This window comes from Cygnus olor, chromosome Z (assembly GCF_009769625.2).
Source record: "Cygnus olor isolate bCygOlo1 chromosome Z, bCygOlo1.pri.v2, whole genome shotgun sequence".
NCBI classification, from domain to species: domain Eukaryota; kingdom Metazoa; phylum Chordata; class Aves; order Anseriformes; family Anatidae; genus Cygnus; species Cygnus olor.
In genome coordinates, this window is record NC_049198.1 from 3603962 (window position 1) to 3628684 (window position 24723).

The window sequence follows — 24723 nt, forward strand, 5'->3', positions numbered from 1 at the left end:
GTGCAGGGTATTTGAAGCCTTTTCTCTAGCAGGGAGCAGGCACACATGTTTGTGTGGAGGTGCAGCTCTGGTGCAGGGCAGTACTCTACCTGCACCACTCCAGCACCCGGCTGTGTTGAAGGGGTTTGTGCCAAACACTGGGTCACTGCTCTCTCGCCTGCGTCGGTGTGCATGTGTGAGCAGAACATTTTAATTAGGATAATAGACACAGTTTAATCCGGATGCTTCGGGTGGGCTCCTGCTTAAGCAGCAGTTCATTTAAATAAGCTTTATCTAAATGTTAGTCGGTGTTACAACCACATTGCGCCTCTGCCTCGGTCCATTTAACTAAAGCATCTGCAACCTTTAACCCGCTATTATCAGCTCTGATTGTTATTGACAGGCTAATTCCCCTGCTGCCGCAGTGCAGGAGATAGACAGAGAGCATTAGCCCTGAGAAATCCATGACCTTTAGCTGGCAGATTATAGAAGCATAAGACTCGGCGTTAGACAAGCCCTATTATGTCATCTCGCCTATCTCCCTGTGCACGCAGGACTGTCCCTTTCTGCAAGTTGATCAAAGCTTGGTTCATCCTCGCTTTGGGTATCCATGGCGAAATCAGTCCCTGCACAACGTCTGCAGGCTGCTCCCCCAACGGATTGGAGCTCGGCGTGTAGCTCGTGTTTACCCCCAGTCTCTTTTTTGCCTCCTTATCTTGAATGTTATCGGGAAACTGTTGTGTCAGGTCTGGCTCTCCCTGGTGCTCGTACCCTTGGGGAATATTTGCTTTGGCTTTGAGAATTCCCGAGCTGCATGGATGTGAAGGGGCGTGCAGATAAGGGATGGGGGAAGGTGCCCACGAGCCCCAGAAGACAGATGACGGGTACCTGGGGGACACCCGGTCCCTGCAGACCTGTCTCACACCAACTTCTCCCTGTGTGGTTTCTCCCTGACAACCCTCTACCAGCATTTAATCCCTGTACAAGCCCCTCTTGCCCCTCCCTGCACGCATCACTTCTCCTTTCCCTCAGCAAAAGGTCAGAGGGGCCAAACCCTGCAGACAAGAGTGGTCTCTAGTGTCCCCGTTGCCCTTGTTCTTTTCCCCGGGGAGGCCAGGCTGCTGCATCACGTGCTGTGCGCTGACTTGGCTCTGCTTCATTGCTGCTCAGATAAAGCTCGCTGCTGATTTTCGGAGGAGAGTCTTCATGAGCGTTTTGAATATTATTAAAATAGAGGTGAAACTTTTTTTAAAAGAAAACTTGCTTTTACCCATCTTTTTTTTTTTTTTTTTTTTTTTTTTTTGGTTGCGGTCCTCTCCTTTTTGCAATCAAATGCTGAGGAGATCAGTAAAAGTCTAATTTATATGCATGTCATACTTTTACATTCCATTCTGGGCTCTGAAGGTCAATCTGTGCTCATGCAGGCTGGGGCATACTGAAAGGGTTAGCAACTCTTTCATTAGGATTTGTTAATAATTCAGCTGATGTATGAGTCAGGAAAGAAACCTGTTCCTTCTCCTGTAGGTGCTGCAGATATGAAATACAGTATTACCAATAAAGAATGCAGATGAGGGGCTCTTCAGGAGAAATAATATCACTTTCTCATATGTGCAGCCATCCTCTGATGAAAACCAATGTAAAGTCACTGGAGGTAATGGTGTTGGAAGCTAGAGTTTTAGGTGCTGGAGAAGTACACCAAAGCTACACAGATGGAGCACATCCTTGGGTCCTTACCTTATTAGTAATTTATGACATAGAAGAATATGGCTCACCTGCAAAAAAGTGATTTATGTGTTTTCACATTTTATTTTAAATGGAAACACAGAATTATAATTCTAGGCAATCTCATTTCTGTATGCCAAGTGGCAGCTGATTATGTTTGTGCAGAAAAGGATAAAATGTCCTGATTTGCTTTGCTACCATTCAGCCATCTCTACCACCCAGAGAAAAGAAGGAAAGAATTCTGTTTTATTTGTTTGTTTGTTTGCTTTCAGAAAGTCCCTGGTCTCTGTGGATCTGGACAAGTGACATTAAAAATGCAGGGACAGACGCCACCATCTTTTTCCAGATTTATGGAGACAAGGGGAAGTCAGACGAGATGAAACTGGACAACAATTCAGACAATTTTGAAACTGGACAGACTGACAAATTCATGGTGTGAATCTCATGCTAGTAATAAATTTGACTTAGCATTGTTTTCCAGGGCGTTAGAGTCAGATCTGTAGAGAAAATCAACATCATGAGACCTTTACCTCTGTATATCGTTCTGAAATGGACATGAAGTCATTCAGTTTGCTGGTGATGCAAATGATTTCCTCATATGTGGATGTGGCCTGTCTTCTCCAAACAGGGCTTAGGCTGGTGTTCCACATTGCTCAGGTGGTGATGACTTCAAGCTATGGTGGTACTTAATTGCCACATCTTCTCTGTGGCTCCTGAAGGAAACAGTCATTACCTTCAACCCCACTCACACCCATTTAGACCATGTCTTTTTAAATGAGAATTAGCTATTTACAGGAGAATTTATAGAAGTGTTTCCTCTCCTTTGTGATCTGGTCTTCAGTCCCCATGAATGTTATGGGCTGAACTTAAATGGCACATTGAGTCTGGATGCTGGTGAGGGTCTTCTTGTATTCTCATCTCCTTTTTCTTTTAGGAAAAAGTATGTTCCCAAATTTAATTGGGGGCTGGTCAGGGAAACCTTGAGAAACAAGGGATTTTAATTCGTGGCTGTAGCAAAAATATTTACCCTTTTTGCATCAGCAGCCACAGCTTGCCTTCTGGAGGAAACACGGCTCTCCTTTGCAGGCCCTGCTTGAGAGCAGGCTTTAGCTCTTATTAGCTCTTAACGGTTTTAAGCAGCTCTCATGATCAAGAGTGTCTGAATTCAGTCTCTGTCTTCTCCCCTCCTGAAAAGAGAGGCCACGAGTTGTCTCTGTGGGGTAAGGTTCATTACTTTTAAAGAACATTAGTATTTTAGTCTAGTTTTCAACTTCTCTCTCATTTGTCTCTTAAAAAGTGTTCAGTGGTGTCCTTGGTGTGGATGTTTTGCTAACTTACAAAAATGTATAAAGCTCTTTTGTTTTCCCCTCTATAGATTGAGCTCCCTGATCTGGGCACATTTTATAAGCTTCGGATATGGCACGAGAAAAGAAATCCTTTTGCTGGCTGGCATCTGAATAAGGTGAGAGGACAGCAAGGAAGGATACACCTGACAAAGCACATTGGCCACAGAGGTGTGTTGTGTCAATCCTGGGTCGCTGTGTTCCTCAGCTGGCAGCTGAGTTTGATGTGCAGTGGTCAAAGGTGAATCCATTTACAGACTGAGGGTGGAAGTGGAAATCGTGCATGAAAACAAGATGTAAAGGAGAGCACAGTGAAGCCTGGGCAAGAATATGCAGGGAGATGGATTCAATGCATGATTCTGGGAGGAAATTCCTTCCCATCCCTCTCAGTTCAGCTCAGCTTTGTATGGGAAATGAGAGCAATGTGAAGGGGCAGCTCCAAACAGCCCAGATCAATGGTGGAAAGTGCATTCCCCCTTCTTTCCAGTGTAAGACCACTGTAGTCCCCCCTCACCGCCGCCAGAAGGTTTTTCCCTTGCTTCTCAGAAATCTTGCTAGTTTGAGATTGCTACTGTAAAGAGTGGAAAACTGGTCCTTTTATGGCCTATTTAGGCTGGTCATAGAGACAGACTGACTTATGGGAGGCTCCTACTATACAGTGGAGTGTAACCTGTCCCGAAGTGATGACAGCCCTGTTGCTGGAGGTGGACCTGTGCAGACTGGAGGAGCCCATGGAGGCCGTGTAGCAGTGAGCAGCACTGTGCTGTCTGGGGGATAAACACTGTGATCTGCTTGAACTCCAGACACATTTTCTTTGTTCCACCAGCAATGATCTACCACACTGTCAGCCCTCACCTAGGTCTGCAGAGCAGCAAGTTCATCTCTGAGCTTCACCCATACTCCTTCTGTAGTGCTTTGAAGACTTTCTCTGCACTTAAGAAAACATACACTTTGCTCTGCAGCCATAAATAACTGTGACGATAAATCACAATTTACCACTTAGGGATTTGTCTTGCATGCCTCTGACATGCTTTGACAGATTCTACTCTCTTGCATTGTCAGGGAGCTGTGAAAGCATACACAGCCAAACACCACTCCAGTGGGGAGAGTACTCTGGTGTCCTCCACACGGTGGGAGAAGGTGTCTGGCTGTGGTCTTCATTAAAAAGAAAGTGCTGGTCAGACATCAGGCCAGTGAAATTTTGTTGAACAGTTTGTCTGCAGATGGTAAGCAAGAATGCTTAGACTGTCCATAGCTTGACATTTCCCTACGTATGTCTTCTTTTCCTGCACAGAAATTGTGTTCAGGGAAGAAAAGAAGGATCTCATAATGTATTTAGGATTCACTTTGGGCCAAACTGCCTGACCAAACACGGTGATGATGCCAGAACTCAATTTGCCTGTGGACAGCGAGTCTGACGCTTTCTGGATGCATCAGGCTGACGGCACATAAATCCCACTGCTCGTGTATACATTATAGCATCCCAGAACTTCCAGCTGAAAACTTAACAACGGTTCCTTAACAGGTTCCAGTCCTCTCACATTTCATGCTGGGCTTACTCTACTTTCGGGCAAGCATACATTTTCTACTACAATGTCCTGGTTTCAGTTAGGACAGAGTTAATTTTCCTCCTAGTAGCTGGCAGGGTGCTATGTTTTGGATTAGAATGAGAAGAGCGCTGATAACATGCTGATGTTTTAATTGTTGTAGAGCAGTGCTTACACCAAGCCAAGGACTTTTCAGCCTCTCTCTGTCCTGCTAGCGAGCAGGCTAGGGATGCAGCAGGAGCTGGGAGGGGACAGACCCAGGACAGCTGACCCAAACTGGCCAAAGGGGTATTCCATACCATCTGACGTCATGCTGAACAATATATAGGGGTGGCTAGCCGGGGTGGAGGGGGGGCTGGCTGCTCGGGGATAGGCCGGGCATCGGTCAACGGGTGGTGAGCAATTGCATTGTGCATCACTTATTTCGTACACATTATTACTATTAATACTATTACTATTATTATTATTATTGTTATTCTTTTCCCTGTCTTAATAAACTGTCTTTATCTCAACTCACAGACTTCACTTTCCCGTTTCTCTCCCCCATCCCGGAGAGTGAGGGGGGAGGGTGAGCGAACGGCTGTGTGGTGTTTGACTGCCAGCCGGGCTAAACCACAACATACAAGAAGAACCATACTACTCAGTCCAAAAATCCATCTAACCTAATGCCTTCTCTCCTATGTCACATAAGTGCATGATTAGAGAACAGTAAGAAAAGGACAAGCATTTATGATATATTCCCCTAATATTCCCCCATCTTTTGACTTTTCCCAGTTGGAGACTTGCTTCCGAACAGATCTACTAAATACAAAGAGTTTAGCAGGTTTCTACTCCATTTATTTGCTCAAAAGTTTCTGTCTCCCCCCTTGAACATTTAAACTTTTAGCAACCATAATGGCTTTCAGCAAGGACTTCACAGGTTGATGGTGTCCTTCTGTTTGCTTTGAGCTTTGCTCTACTAGCATCATTTGATGTCTGCTATTTCTTGTAGCAAAGAGAGAGTGAACCCCCTCTGCCTTCTCTATTCCACCTGTGATTTTGGAGACCTCCATCATACCCTCCTTTTAGGTGCTCTTCCAGCCATCAGCAGACTCCTACCTTATTTGCTTCTCATTCATTTGGAAGCCACTCCACAACTTCAATCACCCTTGTTGCCATTTTCTGTGTGTTTCCTATAAATGCTGTGCCCTGATTTTGCGCTGAGGGGACCAGAAGTGCAAATACTGTCCAAGATTTGCTTTGTGGATTTATACAGTAGCACAGCAACAGTTTCTGTTTCACTGTTTGCCTTTTTTTCCCTGATAATCCCTAATATTTTTTTTTATTATTATTAATATTATTATATTTTTTTTTTTAATCTCTAATCAGGACTGAGCTAGTATTTCCATTCTGCAGTTTGACTTAATGGTTGAAAACTAGAACCAAGGTCCTCAGTTTGTTAGTGCTAGAGAAACAGGGCTACAGTGTTGCAAAGAAGCCAGAAAACTGCATTTTACATAACATTTCTTTATTATTTTTGCCCTTTACTTTGGGTAGGGTAAAAGTTAGGACCCAAGTTGTCAGTAGCAAATGTGTAGGTCATCAGGGCCTACCCAAAGGGTAGAAGATTCCTCCCTACAAAACCCGTTCTCGTTGGTGATTAGCAAAGCCATCACGACAACCGTGCTTTAAAAATAAATGCATTAGCACACCCTGCCTGCTCTGCCTCTCTCCATCTCCATTTGAGGAAACAGATTACCTGTGTTTTGTCTGGGCACGATGTGGCATATGACAAGCAATTACTCAGGGCCACAGTATCCATCAAAACTTTCACAGGACGATGGAGTGATGGGGGAAAAGAGGAACAAAGAGGCTTCAGCTATGACAGCCCGTGCTCTTTTCAGAAGGCGCCCGGGTGCGCTGTGACAGTCTCGTTATTAATGTGTGTTATTTCTCTGCTGCGACCTGCTCTTGCTTCCCAGGCACAGCCCTGTCAGGAGCTGGTTGCTTTTTGTCTCTAAGCCTCTGAACTCACGCAGTGTTTTGGTTTAATGAAGGTAACTCTGCTGAAAACGCTGACAAAAGAAAAATACTCATTCAACTGCGGCCGCTGGCTAGATATAAATGAAGACGACAATGAGATCGTGCGGGAGCTCCCTGCAGAGGGGACTCTGGTGACTGAAGTCATGCCAGGTGAGAGCCACGGGCTCTGTGCAGGGGCTCACTTGAGGCCTGAAAAGGAAAAAAAAAAAACCCTCTTTGTCTAAGGGATGCACGGACAGAGCGGTGCCATTCAATTAGCTCCTCTTTCTGGCACTTTCTCTCTGCAGTATTTTCTGCGTGCATCATTAGCTGCATGAGGCATCAGAAATCCCAGGCTCTGACTCCGAGCAGATTTCTCTCTGCTGGGAGGTGGGAGAGATCTGGCCGTAGCATCACTGTTCCCAGAGCTGTATTTTTTTCTGTTTCATATTTTCTCCAGTCTCCCTTAAAACAGGAAAGGCTAGGTTTGAAGGGAAGTTCATGGATTGCATGCTTAGCTGAAAACCTATCTAAAATTTAACGATCATTTTTGCACTTTACAGTTTTATTTAATTATATGCACATTTATGCAGTTAAATGTATAAATGTATAGACAGTTGCAGAGAACAGTCATGCAAGAGCATTAGCTATCTTTCAGTATGCATGAGCAATCACAAATATTTATTGGGTAAATTATTGGCTCAAACTGGAAGTTTAATTAAGGCAAGCCACAGAACTTTGTGTTGGCTTCCTGAAGTGGTCACTTCTATCTTGACCTCGGGTCAAGAATTAAATGCACATGGAGGGAGAATTTTGGAGAGCAGAACAGCTCAGGATGGCCACTGGGTTTTCTTTCATTTCTGCTGAAGCACCCAGTGGGGATCCACACTCTACAGACCACATGTCCCCTCTTTCCTGAAATTTCCGACAAACTCAGTGATCTGCATGCAGCTGAACTGTTCCTCAGAAGAGGAAGAGTAATGGTAATTACAGAGGTTATTAAAATGTAAATAAATTTGTTTTTGAAATGTATTTTTAATCAGCTGTGGAGAGGGCTGCTTGAACTCAAATGCAGACTCTCTCCTGTAAGAAGCAATTGTGCTGAGAGGAGGCAAGATGTGACACCCGCACGTGGGGGTTTGGGAGGCAGGGCTGGAGCATTGCTTCTTGTTCCACCCGGAAAAATGGTAGAAACTCCCTGAAATCATCCAAGACATGGGTTCTTCTGTGCTGCCTCCTTGCTTGTTGAAGGAGATCATTACTGGCCTGTGCCATCAGCAAGTCCCTATCTAAAGGATAGGCTCTCACTCAGCATTAAGGAAAAAGCGTGGGGTTTGAGTATACAGAGGTCAGACCCGGGGTGATATCGTGATCCTGTCTGCCACGGAGAAGGGATCACACCTTCTTCTGCTGAGCTGCTCACAGGGCTGTCTGCACCCCTCTGAAATTCAGTGATCCTGGGCTTCTGGTCTCCCTTCCATGAATGCTGGTCTGTGGGCTGGTCCTTCATGGTGACATTTCTTCTGGAAGTCCCTCCCACAACAGAACAGGAGGTCACAGCTGAGGTTGGGGTGGGGGGAGGAAGGTGGTGACCCAAAATCCCACCAGAAAATCCTGAAGAAATATCTCAGAGGTGACAAGGAGACAAGGCACGATCCAGCCTCCTGCACTGCAGGGAGGCCCAAGGAGATGGGACCAGCTGGCCTTGTTGCCCCCACCATGTAACCCGCATACCATTTAACTCTTTTTGACTCTTTCTCTGCCTGCCATGCCCATGGATGCCAAAACCAAGGCTTTTCCCTGAACAACTTGTTACAAGGCCCAACAGGAAGGGGAGGCAGGAGACCTGGGGTGAGGCTACAAGAAAGCCGTGCACTCCAGTTTGTGAAGTTTACACAAAGGGAAAGGCACTTCCATATGCTTCTTTGGAGGGGTTTTATAGGTTTTCTTAACATTTCAGGCCTTCCTTTTTTTTTTTCTTTCTTTTTTTTTTTTTCTTTTCCTAGTGATAACATGGAAGTATGAAAGTCAACACACATACAGGATTATCAATTGGAAGTGTGAACGCTTAAAATTAATTGCAAGTTTGTGGAAAATGCTGTAAATTTAAATGACAATTAACTGTGTTGCTGAAATTGCTTTATTAATTTATGCTTCCACAGTGATAAAATACCGAGTGACAGTTTGCACAGGGATGGTAAGCGGCAGCGGCACAGATGCCAATGTCTTCGTCTGCCTCATCGGTGAGCAGGGAGACACGGGAGAACGGGTTCTCTACAAATGCATCAACAATGTCAATAAATTCGAAAAAGGCAATGTAAGTTCACGCAGCAGCTCCTTAAGATGGGCTTGAAAGTGCCAAACAAAGCTTGTGATGGTTTGTAGATGTTTGGTTTTTTTGAAGATGTGCATTTGCAAACTTGGCTGATTTCCCTGCTGGTTTGGCCTAGGAAAGTAGGGAGAAGGAAATCATAGCTGCAGGGTACCATACTGGTTGCTTTGGGAAGGGGGATTAGGTTAGGGACAGTATACCCTTGCTTGACAATGGTATTGTCATACACAAGCATCCTGATTTGCTTCCCAGCTAAGTAGTGGCTGTTGAAGTTGTGTCTTCAGTCTGGAGAAGGCTTCCAGGAAAGCTGTCCATCTTCCAAGAACAAGGGGAAGCCTTTCCCCCTCCATCTGTGATTGCACAAATTTGGCTTCTGGGGCAAGGGAAGGAAAAAAATATTTTTAAATGTGAAAATCAGAACCAAAAGCTTAATGTGTTTTTTTTTTTTGTATTTCCCCCAGTCTCACCTCAACAGTGCATCAATTTCCATGTCAAATATTCAGTTTCTTGGTCAACGTGTTGTGTATGGTCGGGTCCTGAAAGAGGGGGGAAATGGCCTGAAACGAAGGCTGAGCCTGTCCTACTGAAAGACGGAGGTTATGAAGAAGTCAATCTGTAGCTAAAGCCCCTGCTGCATTAACAAGCAAATAATGTGCAGATCTGATCTAAGGGGTCAACCTACTTAATATATATTCAATTATGAGGCACACATTGGATCTCTAGGGTCTGACTTAAACTGATAAAATGTAATCAGTATCCCCTGGAGGAGGAGAGTTTGAGAATCTGATCACAGAACTCTGCAGATTTCCCATCTTCTGTGTCATTATTTGGTTGAAGATTTGGAAAGGAAAGAAAATGAAGATGAAAGGAGGTCATATTTTCAAATTTGACCATTGAATTTAGGCTTCTGAAATATACATTAATGCTTTCCATTTACCTTTGAGTGTTCAGAAATTCCAATACTTCACTGAGATCACTGATTTTTTTTGACTTTAAAATAACTTTTATTAGTTTTTTCTTGTGCTGGTAAGACTTGTCTGTGGAAACACATGATATTTACATAGTGGTAAATTTCATTCTGCTTCTACATGATATAAACGTTTGCAGACATAGGCACTGCAAACATTATATTTTTGCCTATGTATTTGCATAATCACAGAATCACAGAATCACAGAATCGTCTAGGTTGGAAGAGACCTCCAAGATCATCTAGTCCAACCTCTGTCCTAACACTAACAAAACCTCCACTAAACCATATCACTAAGGACTACATCTAAACGTCTTTTAAAGACCTCCAGGGATGGTGACTCAACCACTTCCCTGGGCAGTCCATTCCAATGCCTAACAACCCTTTCAGTAAAGGAGTTCTTCCTAATATCCAACCTAAACCTCCCCTGGCACAACTTGAGCCCATTCCCCCTCGTCCTGCCACCAGGCACGTGGGAGAACAGACCAACCCCCACCTCTCTACAGCCTCCTTTAAGGTACCTATAGAGAGCGATGAGGTCACCACTGAGCCTCCTCTTCTCCAGGCTAAACAACCCCAGCTCCCTCAGCCGCTCCTCGTAAGACTATTTAAGATTACTTATTTTTATAAGATTTAAGAATTTATTTTTTATAAGATTTAAGAATTTATTTTTATTTTTATTTTTATTTATTTTTATTTTATTTTTTTAAGATTATTTATTTTTATAAGACTAGTAAGATTATTTATTTTTAAAAAGTAGGTCCAAAGTATAAAAGAGAGTCATTTTGTCATTTGGGGAAGTCTTAATGAGTCATGAGTCATATTGGTTTGAAGACTGTTTCAATGGAGTCCAAAAAAAAAAAGATACTTGGTCACAGAAGACCGAAGTTATTTTGAACACAGACTATTATTATTATTATTATTATTATTAATTTATTATTTAATCCCAACAAAATGAGCTATAGGGTAGCTTCATTAAGTAAAAAAAAAAAAAAAAAAAAAAAAAAAGGGAAAATAGGAAGAATAATTTTGGAAATCAGTTCATGTGATTAATAGTATCCAGATGATATAAGCCAAACTGGAATCTGTTAATGAATAACTGGTCTTTTGGCATGAGGAGCTGAAAGCTGGTGAGTGAATTGAAAGCTGTTTATGGATTGATCCTGACGAACTTGGAGCTCATATGTTCAAGAGACTGAACAACTATATCTACACTGATTAACTCAGATACGCCATTACAAAGAAATGTGGCTAAGTCACTGCAGTCTTTAATCTACAACCACTTAAACCAATAGCACCTTGATTACCAATTTAACTTGAAAAGTTTGCTTGCAGATGCAAACTAACAGCCTGTATAGATGGTAAAATTTAAAGATGTCTTTAAATTAGGTGTTTGCCCTGCTTCAGTTCCATCCATTTACTTACTCATTAATTTATATCAGCCGTTAATAAGTAAGATGAACATGAGACCTAATGAATCAGACTTCATTGACTTAGTCTGACTCAGTGAGGTCTTGATAACTTAAATCCCCATGTTGCAGTTTTGAGTTTGTAAGTAACAGTTGTTTGTGAATAGAAGCCCATCATTAAAGTTTGAAACAGTGGTAGTATGTTTAGTTGTCTATATTTTAAAGGTCAGTTTTGAGTCCTGAATGATGGAAGAAATTATGATTTTATTTATAATTATTATTCTTCTCCAATTGAACACCATTATCAGGCCACCATGCTTTCCAGGAGCTAACTGGGTATTTGCTACTGTCATATGTGCTTCACAGGCTTTTGGGAGATGATAAAGAATGAGCAAATTGCCACATTTGGTTAGCTTTCTCTTACCTAAGACAGCATCTCAGCCAGAGGGTAGCCAGGGCAGTGGTGCCTGGTAGTTGGTTTGTATGGGTATTTAAGGGTATTTAGCTCCTGGGCTAGGTTCACACCAGCTTCTGAATACAACATAGACATCAGGCTCCTGAGCACCTGGAGATACCCCTGCGCATCCACGTCTGACACCTGCATGCGAGGAAGTGTTGGGAGACCAAATTGTGCTCAGTAGTCCATGTCAGCTCATTTTAATGTGTGGTGGTGTCCTCAAACTGTACCTCCAAATACCTCTGAGGATTCGGTCTAGAGTGACCTGCCCAGGTTCTCCCAGAAAGCTAATATCCAAATGGGGGTTTGAGTGTGGATTTCCTGCCTCTCTGTGTAAACTTCTTAATAATCAAATTAGTTTTCTTTTTCTTTTTTTTTTCTTTTTTTTTTTCTTTACAGTTGTGGAGGGCAAGCAATGATGTGGAAGATTTAAAATGCTGGCAGATCGTATATTTGTAAATCTAATGTTATACTTCTAGCACAAATATTCAAGCTTTCATTCTTTGGTAAATTAGTTTGTACTTACCCCTTCATCTCGTGAAGAATTATCTTACAGCATGCTGATGATGTTGGTTTGATTGCAGTAATAAATTTGGGTTGTTTGTTTTTAAGGAGAAATACTGCTTTACCTTTTTGTCTTTCTCCTTCTCAAAGGCTGATGAATTCTTCGTTGAAGCAGTAACGCTGAAGCAGGTGAGGAGGGTGAGGATAGGGCATGATGGCAAAGGAGGAAGCAGTGGCTGGTACCTTGCCAAAGTGATAGTGAGGGAAGAAGGACAGCCAGAAAGCGAGGCTGTGGAATTCCCCTGCTACAGGTACTGGAAACAATGCTTGTGCTTGCAAATCATGCCTCCAGCTATGCATTTGCCAACCTTTAAAGAGCCTAGCTATTGTTCCAAGACTGGAATTTTCTGAGCACAGCTTAATCCTTTTTATTTATGCATTCATTTATTTTTGCTAAGCCTGAAAGCAAAGAGTGTGGATTGGGAGGTTTAAGATACTGTTAACTCCCCTTACCAAATGAACAGCAATCTGAATTGTGAACTTTTCAGCAATTAGTTCAGTAATATAGAGAATTTCCAAAAGGTAAAACACAACCTTCCAGTCCCACATATAGTGTCACTGCAATTGCCTGTTGCAGAAACACACTCTGCAATCTGCTGCAGTTTGCTAGTTTTATTGCATGTGAGGGACAAGGTTTTGCTCCCTTGCATGCACATCCCATCTTTCCAGGAGCAATGGGATGCTATTTTTGTGTTGGGAGAATGTAAAATTGTTATGCTGCCATCTTGAGAGCTCCTTGCACGAAGGGAAATGCATATCATGCAGACAGAGATAGTTGTAGAGCAAAGGGTTGTAACTCAGCCCTTCGGTAGTTATAAATGTATTCTTCTCTTTCCCAGACAATCAAGTGGCCAAAAGAAATGTGCGGTAGAGAGGCTGCCCATGGGGAGCCAGATGCAACATCCATTCTGACATTACCTGGGGTCCTCCACATCCTAGCACAAACGAGAGATAACTGGGTGAAAACATAAGAGACAGTCATTCGGTGTAGTTCAGTGTCCTGTGCAGTCCCACTTGACCTTGAAGAATGTCCTCCCTATAGGAGGGAAGTCTACTGAGTTCCACTTAACAGTATCAAGTAGCTGTTGTAAAAAGTCTTCTCGGGGGGAACAAGTGGAATTGTAAAATGCGAACACAATTATTCTTAAATTGCAAACAGGGGTAAACCCGCTAAGCTGGCTACTTGTCCCTTGTCGCTATAAATCAGGCAGAACACCACTATAATCAGGGGAGTCAGCCTAATATAAAACAGGAGCCGGTCCCAGCCCCTCTGAATTGCTAAGCCACATCACATCAGAGAGCACATTCATTGGGGAGACAGCACTGAGCAGCAGATGCAATGTCATCTTGGTTGTGAAAAGCAAGCCAGCCTCTCCCTTTTCAAAGAACAAACCATGACGTTATGTCATTGCTGCCTTTGATACATATTTAACAACCATATGTTTTACTGAGTTAAGCAACCCAGCTAGACAGGTTTTTACTTGGACATGAAATGTCCACGTGAAGAGCTGTTTTGCTCAGATCCTTCAGAGATATTTCCATGTCTAAATGCACTGTGCAACTGGCTCTTTTTAAAGATTTCATTTTGAATTGCCTCCTTTTTTGGTTGCTTATGTGTCTTCCCTCAGCTTGGAGTGATGACCCTGTTCCCCCTAGGTTTTCTCCTGTGTATCAGAAGAGTCCACAGGGCGTTCCCCTTAGGCCAGGGACTAAAAAAAGAGGAAGAAAAAAAAAAGAATAAAAAAGGGCTTTATCCCCAGGATATATAGGGTGCATTCAGGCTCCAAGTCACAAACGATGGAATTCCACTCTTACCTTTCTTACAGTCTGTTTTTCCAAGTAAGATATGTGCTGTTTGTGCGGCTTTGTTTGCTGTCCTTGTGCCAGCATTATCTCCTCCCCTCAGATTGAGAAGGTAACATGACTGATCACCTCTAACCACAGGGGATAGCTGCTCCCTACCACTATCTTTGGTGCCTGTGTCTCTGGGGAGACTGGGGCATCATCGCAGTATACGGGTGTCGTCATGGGTTCTGGAGATATCTGAGGGCGAAGGTGCTCACCCACTGCATCCTCCATCTGAGGGATAAATTTCTCCATGACCTGCAGTGTTTGGATGTTCCCCTCCAGCTCTGTGGGCCAAGGACAGCTTACATCCTCACTGCTTTGGTGGGTGCTCAGAAGGACCTTCTTTGCCTGCTTCTTCAGAGCCAAGAGGCTGAAGTAGGCTTGTCCAAGAAGAGCTGCCTTCTTTTGGTGAGCCAATGCAAGTGAGGTTAGTTAGCTAATACAAGTCTCCATCCAGGGGACACTGGGTAAGCTTCTATTTCTGCTTGGCCAGTCTCTGGCCAGCCAGTGGACATGCTGATGTTCTCATTGCCTTCATCCCCAAGACCTGATTAACTTCCACTCTTCCACGCAGCACATTTGCATGATCTGGAGGAAATAACTTCTGCTGCTGCATTCTTATTGAAAGCTGCTCTTGCAGACTTGCTGCAGCTTAGCTGTTCCTCTGAGTCAGCTAGAGGACAAAATGCCTTCCAGCAGGAACATACCTCACATGTGCAGAAAGCTCCAGAGGCTTCTTACCCCTGTAAAAACTATTCAGAGGCTTCTTACCTCTATAAAAACACATACTACAGCAGAGAGCCGTCTAAACAGCTTCCACTATATCTAACGCCTGTAGGATATCCATACAGATCTTTTTACTACATGTGACTCATTGAAATCTCTGTTCCTGCTCTTTACGTATTCATATGCATGGCTATGTTTTGTCTTTTAATTTGAAAGCTTTTTTTATGGTTCTATAGAAACATCTATAACCTAATAGTCACAACAGTTCTATGAGAAGAACAGTCTTTGTTTTACAAGGGAGCCAACAGAGATAAAGAGAAGCTAAGTGGATTAAGCGTGAATTTGTGTCAGGTTCAGGAAGAGCATCCAGAAATAATGACTCCCAGGCCTGTGCTTTCAACTCTTAAAACAGTTGGCTGTAAAGAGAAAGGCTTGTAGCTCTTCCTAGAGTCAGTGATGTTTAAAGCGGTCACTTGATCTGTGCACGCAAGGAGAAAATGCAACTTCTCCAGGTGTTATTTACAGAATTACTATACATCACTGAGATGCACGGCAGTATTATTCTTCCCTTATGAGCACGTGATATTATAATATCCGTGTTTTTTGGAACTGAACCCTGAATCATTCAGTGATACAGTCTTACTATACATACACCTTATACTAGCTGATGTGAAGTAGTTATTGTGATAATAAATAACACTGAAAAATTTGAAATGAAGGAGTTCAACTTTTGCCCCAGAAGTAGAGCCAAACCTTTCCAAAGCTCAGGACTGAGTGTTTCAGTTTTCAGTTTGTTCTCAAGGCTCTGTGGAAGTCCAGGAATGGACTAGCTGACATTCTTTAAAATAGCCTATTTTTCATAATATTTATATCCCAGACAGAAATGAATTTTCAATCAGGCAGTCATGAGTTCATGATAGGATAGAATTTTTTATGTTATAAATCATTGCAGCTCTTCTAAAATCTTCAATGATACTTTGTTATATTTTTTTTTCTAAACATATGGACTGCAACATCCTAATTTTTCTCCAGCATAAGGGAATATCATTAGTTCTCTGAAGAACAGAGACTATGAATGGGATGATGCACTAGGAGGTCCCTGTAAAAGAACATTTATTCAATCAGATGCCAAAGGTGCTCATCATACAAAGGAACCAGAGAAACCTCCTTCTGTTGCATTAAATACTCTGCAACTTCTGTCTATTTTGTACGTAGTGATATACATAAGTTGAATTTAAAGACACACATGCAGATATGCTTGCATGTCTGAATTTATCTGGGTGTGCTAATCACTCTTGTTGCACATAGGCTATTATCTACAGGATTTCAAATGCTATATGTGATACCACATTACATTTTTCCAGTGCTTCCCTGACTGTCTGATCCTCTAGAGATTTGTGCTGGAGTATCTTTCATGCTGTATTTGTGTCCACTTTGGGTTATTGGGCATGCAATAACCCTGTAAAACCAAGTATGTGACACAAGATGCATGCACACCATTCCAAAATCTGTACTGGTGTGAGAACTACATGCACTGAAATTGCATGGAGGCTTGGTAAAATGAAAGAATGTTTTGACAGGTCTTTTGTATTAGGAATATGATAGCTCTATACAGAAAAATACCATTTTCTGTTGCCTGATGTGTTTATAATGTGTCAATCCATTTGTGTTCAGTGTAAGACTATAAACCCCTGGTTGCAATCTGCTGCTCAGTGATATGCTTTTGGAATTATGTTGGAGTAAATTTAGGATATTGCAACATATGTGCTGAAGAAAAGGAATACAATTGCATTGCTCATCCAAATACTTTCTCTGTCACTAATTAAAGTCATATTCTTGAGAAAATAGTACTATTCTCTTGGCTGAAAAAAAAGTAATCAGCTTCTTCTACAGCAGCAGCTTTAACCCACTTCTTCCAATCCAAGGCAAACTCCTTCCCTTGCCATCAGTAGCTGCCAATGTTGGTAGAGGGAAATTATTTACCTAGGGATGTGTCCTCCTTTATTGGATTCCTGACTGCTGAAGCAGTTAGCATTTGTTATGCTGCACACAGAGATCTGTTTCTTGTAGAATGCATTTTCATCCTGCCACCTTGGTGCAGAAGAGATTCATCCTGCTTCATCCCACGTTTCCCTAAAACATCAGCAAATAGGGTGACAAAACATGTTACCCTAAAACAATAGTGAAGGTGACAAATCAGCAGCATGTACACTGGCAGCAGAAACATCAGCTTGCAGGACCCCAAAGAAAACAGCACCAAGAGAGCAGAAGTTTATTCCACCTTGTGGGCTTCTGCCCTCATGAAAGCCATGCTGAGTTCAGTGGTCCTGGGGTGGTAGAGGTTAGGCTCAGATTTAGTTGGTCTTCCCAGTTAACTTCCATGTGTGCAGAAGAACCTTGACTTTTGGGGTGACGTGATCCCCTAGCCACTGGATACCTGTCCAAGGATGTGAATCCTGAGCCAGCATCAAGAACTACATGATACAAAGGTATTAAGGACCAGTTCTACCAGGTAAAAAATAATTCCCCCACCCCAAAAGTGTCAACTCATGTAAAGTCTTCCTCTTTTAGGACTTGATGTCTTGGCATGCTCCTCTTCTGCCCTCCTTGCACTCCACCCTTGCTCAATTCCTGATATTAATTTCCCAGTCTTCCCCACAGATTTTTCTGCTCCTGTATCCCTACCATGCCTTTCAGCCTCCACTAGGGTATGATACCACACCTGATGCCCACGTGTTGTGTTAAACCCTCATGCTGATCCCCTTAGCTTTTAGCCCTTTTCAAGCCACCTGCACATGGCCACCTGCTTTACAGAGTGAAAGGGAAGAATACGGGGTAGTCTGCATACCCGACAACCAGCACAAGTGTATAGGGGAGCTGTGGAGGTGTGTGTCTCTGTGGTGGGGAATGTATGCACCTCTCTTTTGCATGGGGGCTTCCTTGCTACTGCTTCTGGGACTGGCTGTCTCCAGCTCCCGTTTGGATTTCTTTCCTGGTGCTGGTTTTCTGTGTGTTTTCTTTGGGCACATTGGGTGTGGGAAGGGAGAGGAGACTAAAAAGATAACATTCCTTCAGATGGATGAAATGGACACCTGGCACATCCTCCATATTACAAAATACCTGCCTACCTCCTGGTCACTATGGAAAGTCCAAGTGGTCATGACTGTAATCTGCTTTTTTTATTACCAGCGAGATGCCATAAAGGTGTTTGATCTAGCTATCAGTGGTATTTGTTAATGTCAATTCACTGTTTTCCTTCTGTTTGGCTCATCAGCAAAATCAAAGGTGGAAACTTAATTGGGAAGCCAGACTCCTTTGTGGTGTGAGGGTCAGCAAGGCAGAGTACATGTGGCATGGGGCCACTGCAAGAAGCCTGTGGTGCATCTACACTGCATCTCTTTGTGCAGAAGCAGGTTGTCTGTGGTCTGGTGTCATCCACGTAGCTCTGTGGCCTTCTTTAAAAAGAAGTAGCTTCTCAGAATTTGTTTTTCCATTTCTAGTTCTTGGAATTATTATAGCAATTTAAATATCCTATGTGACCTGCCAGAGCTTGCTTAGATGTTCTTCGTGCACCCTTACTGGTTTTAAGTAGTATTTTTGACAGCAAAAGATGCCGTTGTAGACAGCTGTGTACTTGGGCCTTCTGTGAACTGCTCCTGCTCTCATGGCATAATATCGGGACAGAAATGGCCCTGCTACACCAGTGTGGGAAACCTGACCCTACGTAGATGTTTATGGGAATAAAATGTGTGCTGCAGCAGTCCGGGAAAAAGGGTTTTTTGAAGTGGAAAGTAAGAAGCTTCTACCAGGGCCTTTGCTGTATGTCATACAATGATTGCTGTATGGCATATGATGCATTTGGGGCTGTGAAAGGGACATCTGTGGAGGTACCAGTTTAGCAATTTGTTCCCCCTCCATTTTCCTTTTGGATTTTTTTCCCTTGAGAGTGTGGCTGCATTATGCTTTGTGCCTGTCTCCTCTTCTTGTCTAGTCTAGTCAGATCATTAAATAAATACTGAGAGACAAAGGAAACCCTTCCTTTTGCTGGTACCAGCTATCTCCACAAACCCAGCCCTGAAAATGGGAACAAGAAAACTCAGCTCCTCTCTGCTGAAGTAAGAAGGGTTATATGCTTATCTGTAAGAAAAGGAAAAGAGATGATAAACTAGAGTAAACAAACACTAGCCAGAAAAAGAAGAAAAGAAAAAAAAAAAAGGAAAAGAAAAAAGGGTTTCTGTAACTTTGATGTCATAAAGATTGTAATCATGACAGCTGGTAATAAAGGCTGCAAGTATTTCCAGTCAATAACAGCCAATGCTTTCAAGAAACCGAGACTGTCCATTTACAGAAGTAACTTGTGACTACAAAGCTTGATCTTGCCAGACAGATGGAAGTCACAGGCGATGCTTATCTACTGTGCTCTGAGCAGGACTCTGGTGATCTCTCTTGGAAAACTGTAGGTTTGAAGTGTGACTGCTGTAGGGTCTGGTCAAGCTCCTGCAAACTTCACAGAAATATGGAGCCATGTGAAAATGTCATTTTGACTGTGGTGTGGATTTTTACTATGTATGGAGCCAGCCTAGATTTTAAAAGGTCTAATAGGTCCTAATTCTTCAAAAATAATTTATTTTTTGTAAACCAGATGGCTTGACAAAAATGAGGATGATGGTCAGATTGTCCGAGAATTAGTGCCTGCTGGGGAGTCACCAATGCTAAAAAGTGAGTTAAGCTTTGAAAAAAGAAGATCTGGATTTGAGCTGTGTATGCACATAATTATTTGTTTTTTTCTACTTAATAATTCATGTCAGTTCACGACACTTCTACTGGGCTTTTTTTTTTTTTGCCATTCTTATGCAGGGAGCTGTAGTAGGTCACTCAGAGGAAATGCCTCTGACCCTTAAATCCTAGCTTATGAGTGGAATTAAATTACATAAAAGAGAATAATTGTTACATTACATATGTAGAAAAGAGCTTTGATTTTTAATGTTCTGATTTGTTGAAGAATTGTGGTTGTTTTTGTTGTTAGTGGTGGTTTTATTATTTATTTATTTATTTATGGTATAGCTTTCTCTGAAGGATCTTGAATTGTCACTGTTTTGTTAGAGAAAATTCCATTGAATGATACTGTGTTCCTGGAAAATGTTGACAAAAAATTACACTGACATTTTTCTAGAAAACTAGCACTTCAGTACTACAATTTTCTTTAAAAAAACAGTGCTTACTGTTATCAGGTTGAGATGCTTTTTGTTTGGCTAAAAAAAAAAAAAAAAAAAGTCAAACCTGTTGAATTAAATTGCAAGTACAAAAAAAATGGTGAAATCACCCTACTTGCCTAAGCTCATTTTTATGGCTGGGTAATCGTCTAATGGTAAGAGGGAAGAAGATGAGTTATTCTCTGTTTATTAATGCAACTGTTACATCTCTTATATTTTGGTGGATATCTCCAAGATGCGGCAGCCACCTTGTGTTGTTTGCATGGCTGGAAATGTCATTCATGCATCTGTTTTTTGTACATTGATCTCAATTCAGATGTCAGTTATCACATCAGCGTGAAGACAGGAGATATCCCAGGTGCCAGCTCAGACTCCAAAGTTTTCATCAAACTCTACGGTGAAAAAGCAGACACCAGCAAGGAGCCTCTGCTAGTCTCTGATAATGATCTAGGCAATTATTTTGAACGTGGTCGAGTGGATGAGTTTACTCTCGACACGATGGATATTGGGAAGGTAAGAATTAATTGCAGGTGGCTCTGTGCTTCATGTAAGTGGCTGAATTCAGGATCAATATATAGCTAAGGACTGAGTATGATGTAAAAAGCTCTGACCTTTACATCAGAAATTGAGAAATGCATGTGGTACAGACTATTAAATTGGCAGTCTAGGGTATGTGCTGGCATGTGAAATGCCTGTTTTGAGATTATTTTCAAATATATAGAGAATTTATTCGTGTACACAATGGAAGAGCAGGGTGCCAGGAGAAGTAGATTTGTATGTATTAAGTAAATTCTGTTTTTGTTTGTTTGTTTGTTTTGTTTTTCCTGCCCTCTTGGTTTTTGTTTGCTTTTTTTTAAAGATCAACCGAATACTGATTGGACATGATAACGTGGGTCTCCGGTCTGGCTGGTTCCTGGCCAGTGTCCAGATCACGGTTCCAGTCCAGGGAAGGCAGTACATGTTCCCCTGCAACCGATGGCTTGACAAAGATGAGGCTGATGGCAGGGTGGAGGTGGAGGTCTACCCAAGTGAGATTGTGCCCATTGAGAAATGTGAGAGAAGACACGTTGAGAATAGTGTGATTTTTTTAATAGACAGGATTAAGTTTGTATTATTAGTTTTCTTAAGGACCAGGACACCCCTGTGTTAGACATCAAAAAGTTCCTGTCCCAAAGAGATTATATTAGTGAGGAAAGTAAATTTTTCTTTTTTTTGTTGTTTGGTTGGTTTTGTTTCTTTGTTTTGTTTATATTTTTTCCTAAAACATTTGGAAAAACACTACCAAGTGCTCCTTCCCCTCTTCCCATGTGTCTTCATTACAACGTCAGTGGGCTCTGCCTTTTTCACCCTTATGTGTCTTTCTGGACAAAGCCTGGACAAGCACACATCCTGTCCTGCCTGTATTACCACATAGTTTGATATATGTAGACTAAATCCATACTGCTCATTTGACTTATATCAGCAGATTTGTTCTCTTTTAAGGCTAAGGTTAAAATTTGCCTTGGAATCATCGGAAAATATGTGTTTTTCCTCTGTTCTGTGTAACTCACTCCCTCATGTTACATTATGAACATCATTTAACCACCCTATAGTTAATACTGAAATGAAAATCCATTTTAAGGCTCTATTTTGCAGCCTGTTGACACTGGCTTTATAGTTGTAGAAGGGAAAGCTATTAGGTTAGTGCTCAGTGAAGAGTTGTGCTATCTCTTATTTTCTTTGGATAAAAGCAAATGCAGTCACCTCAGCTACATGGTCATTTGTTAAGACAAGGTAATTTAATTTTGAACCTAAGCCCTCAGGATCATTTTATATGAGCTTCTATTCTGATTTAATTGATTTATTTTTGGACTAGTGACAAACTACGAGGTGTCTGTAGTTACTGGAGATGTGCGGGCTGCAGGCACCAATGCCAAAGTCTTCATGCAGATTTACGGCGAGACTGGCAAAACCGAATTGATCATCTTAGAAAACAGATCGAACAACTTTGAGCGGGGAGCCACAGATATCTTCAAGGTATGGTGAAGACAGTCTTTGCTGCTTTTGTGAGGGGAAAGATATGACAAGCCCATACAGAAATATTGTAAGAATAATTGGCCCAATCATCAAAGTAATTGACTTCAAAAAAATTGCCAGGTCTGTTGGCATCTGCTGACTTCTACATCTTTTTGAGGAGCTCTGTATTTCATGGAGTGACTTTTATATTCTCAGGGACTGATAGCAAAGGTGTCATAGAAAAACATAGCCCACTAGCTGCTTTTGTTTACCTTTCCTTTCAAAAGGAGATACTTACGTTGGATTTCAGAAGCTTGTAAAGTTATATTTTGTGCCTGACCATGTCATTGTCCCTTTTATTTATCCAGTCAGGAAAAAGGAAACAAAATATAAGAAATTCCAGCTTTGCCTCTAATCACACATCATTTATGACAAGTACAATTTTATAATTTTATGACAAGTACTATGCAGGCCCAATCCAGCATAGATTTGCTGCTGTAATTTCTGCAAGCATATGACTGCCCCATGGTTTTTACTGCCTATAACATTAGTCCAACATGCACAGTATAGTCATGGTGTGTAAGCTGCACAACATGCTCCTCCAACTATCAGCCAGCTTTTAAGTCTGTACAGCAGCGTCCATAACTCCTTTTGAGGAATGCTACAGTAAGCAGTGTGTGAGCCAGGACCCAGCTAATCCAGCAAGAGATCCTGGACTGACAAAGCTGATCACCACAGTGTGGTTGGGCATCTTCTGCTGAGTCAGGCCTGGCTATGTTGGGCCACCATCCTCTTCAGGCTTGCTTGCTCACTTGCTTGGTTTCTCTTTCCAAAGAAACTGAGATTTGAGGCAAAGGAATGGTCTTGGTTCTTGCCCTGATGTGGGGTCAGAGTGGGACAAGATGTGCTGTCAAGGCATGTCAGAGCCACATCCTTGTCTAGTGATGTAACCTCAGGAGGCACCAATATCTGGACAGTGAAGAACAAAGTCCAGATGGAAGCCGAATGTAAGGCATACCTGTTGTAAGTGTTAACAGCACGAGGATTGGCATCGAGGTGCCTTGAGGTCTCTGATCCACCTCAGCACAAAGTTACACACCTACTTGCAATCTAGTTGTGTACTCTGCCCTGAAACATCAAGACTGGGATATCCCTCCCATTGCCAGAGGTCAACAGGGTTGCCCTTCTCACGAGCTTTTCTATGTTTTTGTATTGTGTATTTTGGAGTTCAGGTAATCTCTTCCTGCCCCAGTTTGTTGCTTTTTAGAATGGAGTTAATGATGTTTATCAATTTCTATTGAGTTCTTTGGGACCAAAGATGATTAACACCTTATAAACACTTGCCTATTTAAAACTCTTTATAATTTTAAGATTAGATTTTTCTGATTTTAAAGGAAATAATGAGGAATAAAGCCAATATCAGATTTATAATGAAGCCATATATACAGTCTTCTGTTTACAAAGATATGTTTATTATCCTCTCCAGCATGTTTGTTGCTGGACTTTAAAGTTCTGACCATTTTCTGTGTTGGTGTTTTTTTGTTGTTATTTTTTGTTTGATTTTTTTTCTCCTGTATGTGCAAGGCAGAAGCTGTGAAGCGTTAATAGACATAGCCTCCACCTCGTTCATGATATGAATATTTACAGAAAGATATAGACAAGAATAAGATTGTGTGAGCTAAATGTTAATAGGAAATGTCATCAGTTATAGACAGGGAATGCAGGATGGTTGCAGCAAATCTAAGAGTAAAGAAGTATAAAGAAAAATGCATTCTTTATGCCAGGACAGCTGGATCAATTTTAGTTTTCTGATAAGCATCTTGTGTGCAATTGACTTCGTTTTAATCTACTACAGAAAAAAATGCTTCTAGACTGAAACGTTTTTGCCAAGTTGCCAAATTTCAGCCTGAAACAAATGTTTGCAAGTTTTATAATATATGCACTTTCTATCAGCACAAGCAATCATCAGAAACAAGTGATTGGTTGTTGAAGGATTGCATGGCATAAAAGCCTTCGATCCAACTTCATTAGGTAATAATACAGACAAATAATCTAAACCAACAAGGTTTTGTATCTGCTATATTGAATAGACAGATGGAAATCTTCCTTCTTATTCAGCCTTCTGTCACTGATGCATTGCAATCATGAATGGGTTGTATCCTCTCTACAACACGAGCAAAGTGAGAAGATACTCTTCTTACATCTCATTTTCCAGATGAGATATAAGGAGAAGGACAGTCCAAACCCAAGGTCCACATCAGAGCTTAGGTTATCTGAGTCCACGTTTACTGCCTATTATTGCTCCCTACTTAGTTCATATCTCATGCTAGACATTAAATATATCTTATTATTCCTTTCAAAAAGAACTCAGGCACCTCGGAGGTCATGAAGTAGTATATTTGGCGTATTCACTTTTATTGATGGTATGGAGACAATGCTGGGGAAGAGAGAAATGAAGTAGGGAGACCAGTAAGTAAGAATTCAGCTCCTATCCCAACCACAGTTGTTCTGGATGTCTTCAGATCAGTCTGTTAAGATGTGATTTGTTATTGAAAGCATAAAACAGGAAGGAGAAAGTAAAGGTAAACAGGTTTAAAAAAAAAAAAAAAAAAGGCCTTAT

The 24723-nt window shown here is 41.8% G+C and overlaps 2 protein-coding genes across 2 annotated transcripts; both read left to right on the plus strand.

Moving 5' to 3' along the window:
• Positions 1-856: 856 nt before the first annotated feature.
• Positions 857-12732, plus strand: LOC121061748 (lipoxygenase homology domain-containing protein 1-like). The gene is made up of 6 exons (XM_040541065.1): positions 857-863; positions 1974-2134; positions 3077-3163; positions 6628-6763; positions 8755-8909; positions 12412-12732. The coding sequence occupies exons 1-6, from the start codon at positions 857-859 to the stop codon at positions 12670-12672; spliced, it is 807 nt and encodes a 268-aa protein (XP_040396999.1). The 3' UTR covers positions 12673-12732.
• Positions 12733-19143: 6411 nt separating this feature from the next.
• On the plus strand, positions 19144-23471 carry LOC121061977 (lipoxygenase homology domain-containing protein 1-like). Its single transcript, XM_040541481.1, has 4 exons — positions 19144-19614; positions 20425-20621; positions 20968-21160; positions 21964-23471. The coding sequence occupies exons 1-4, from the start codon at positions 19605-19607 to the stop codon at positions 22131-22133; spliced, it is 570 nt and encodes a 189-aa protein (XP_040397415.1). The 5' UTR covers positions 19144-19604; the 3' UTR covers positions 22134-23471.
• Positions 23472-24723: the final 1252 nt, after the last annotated feature.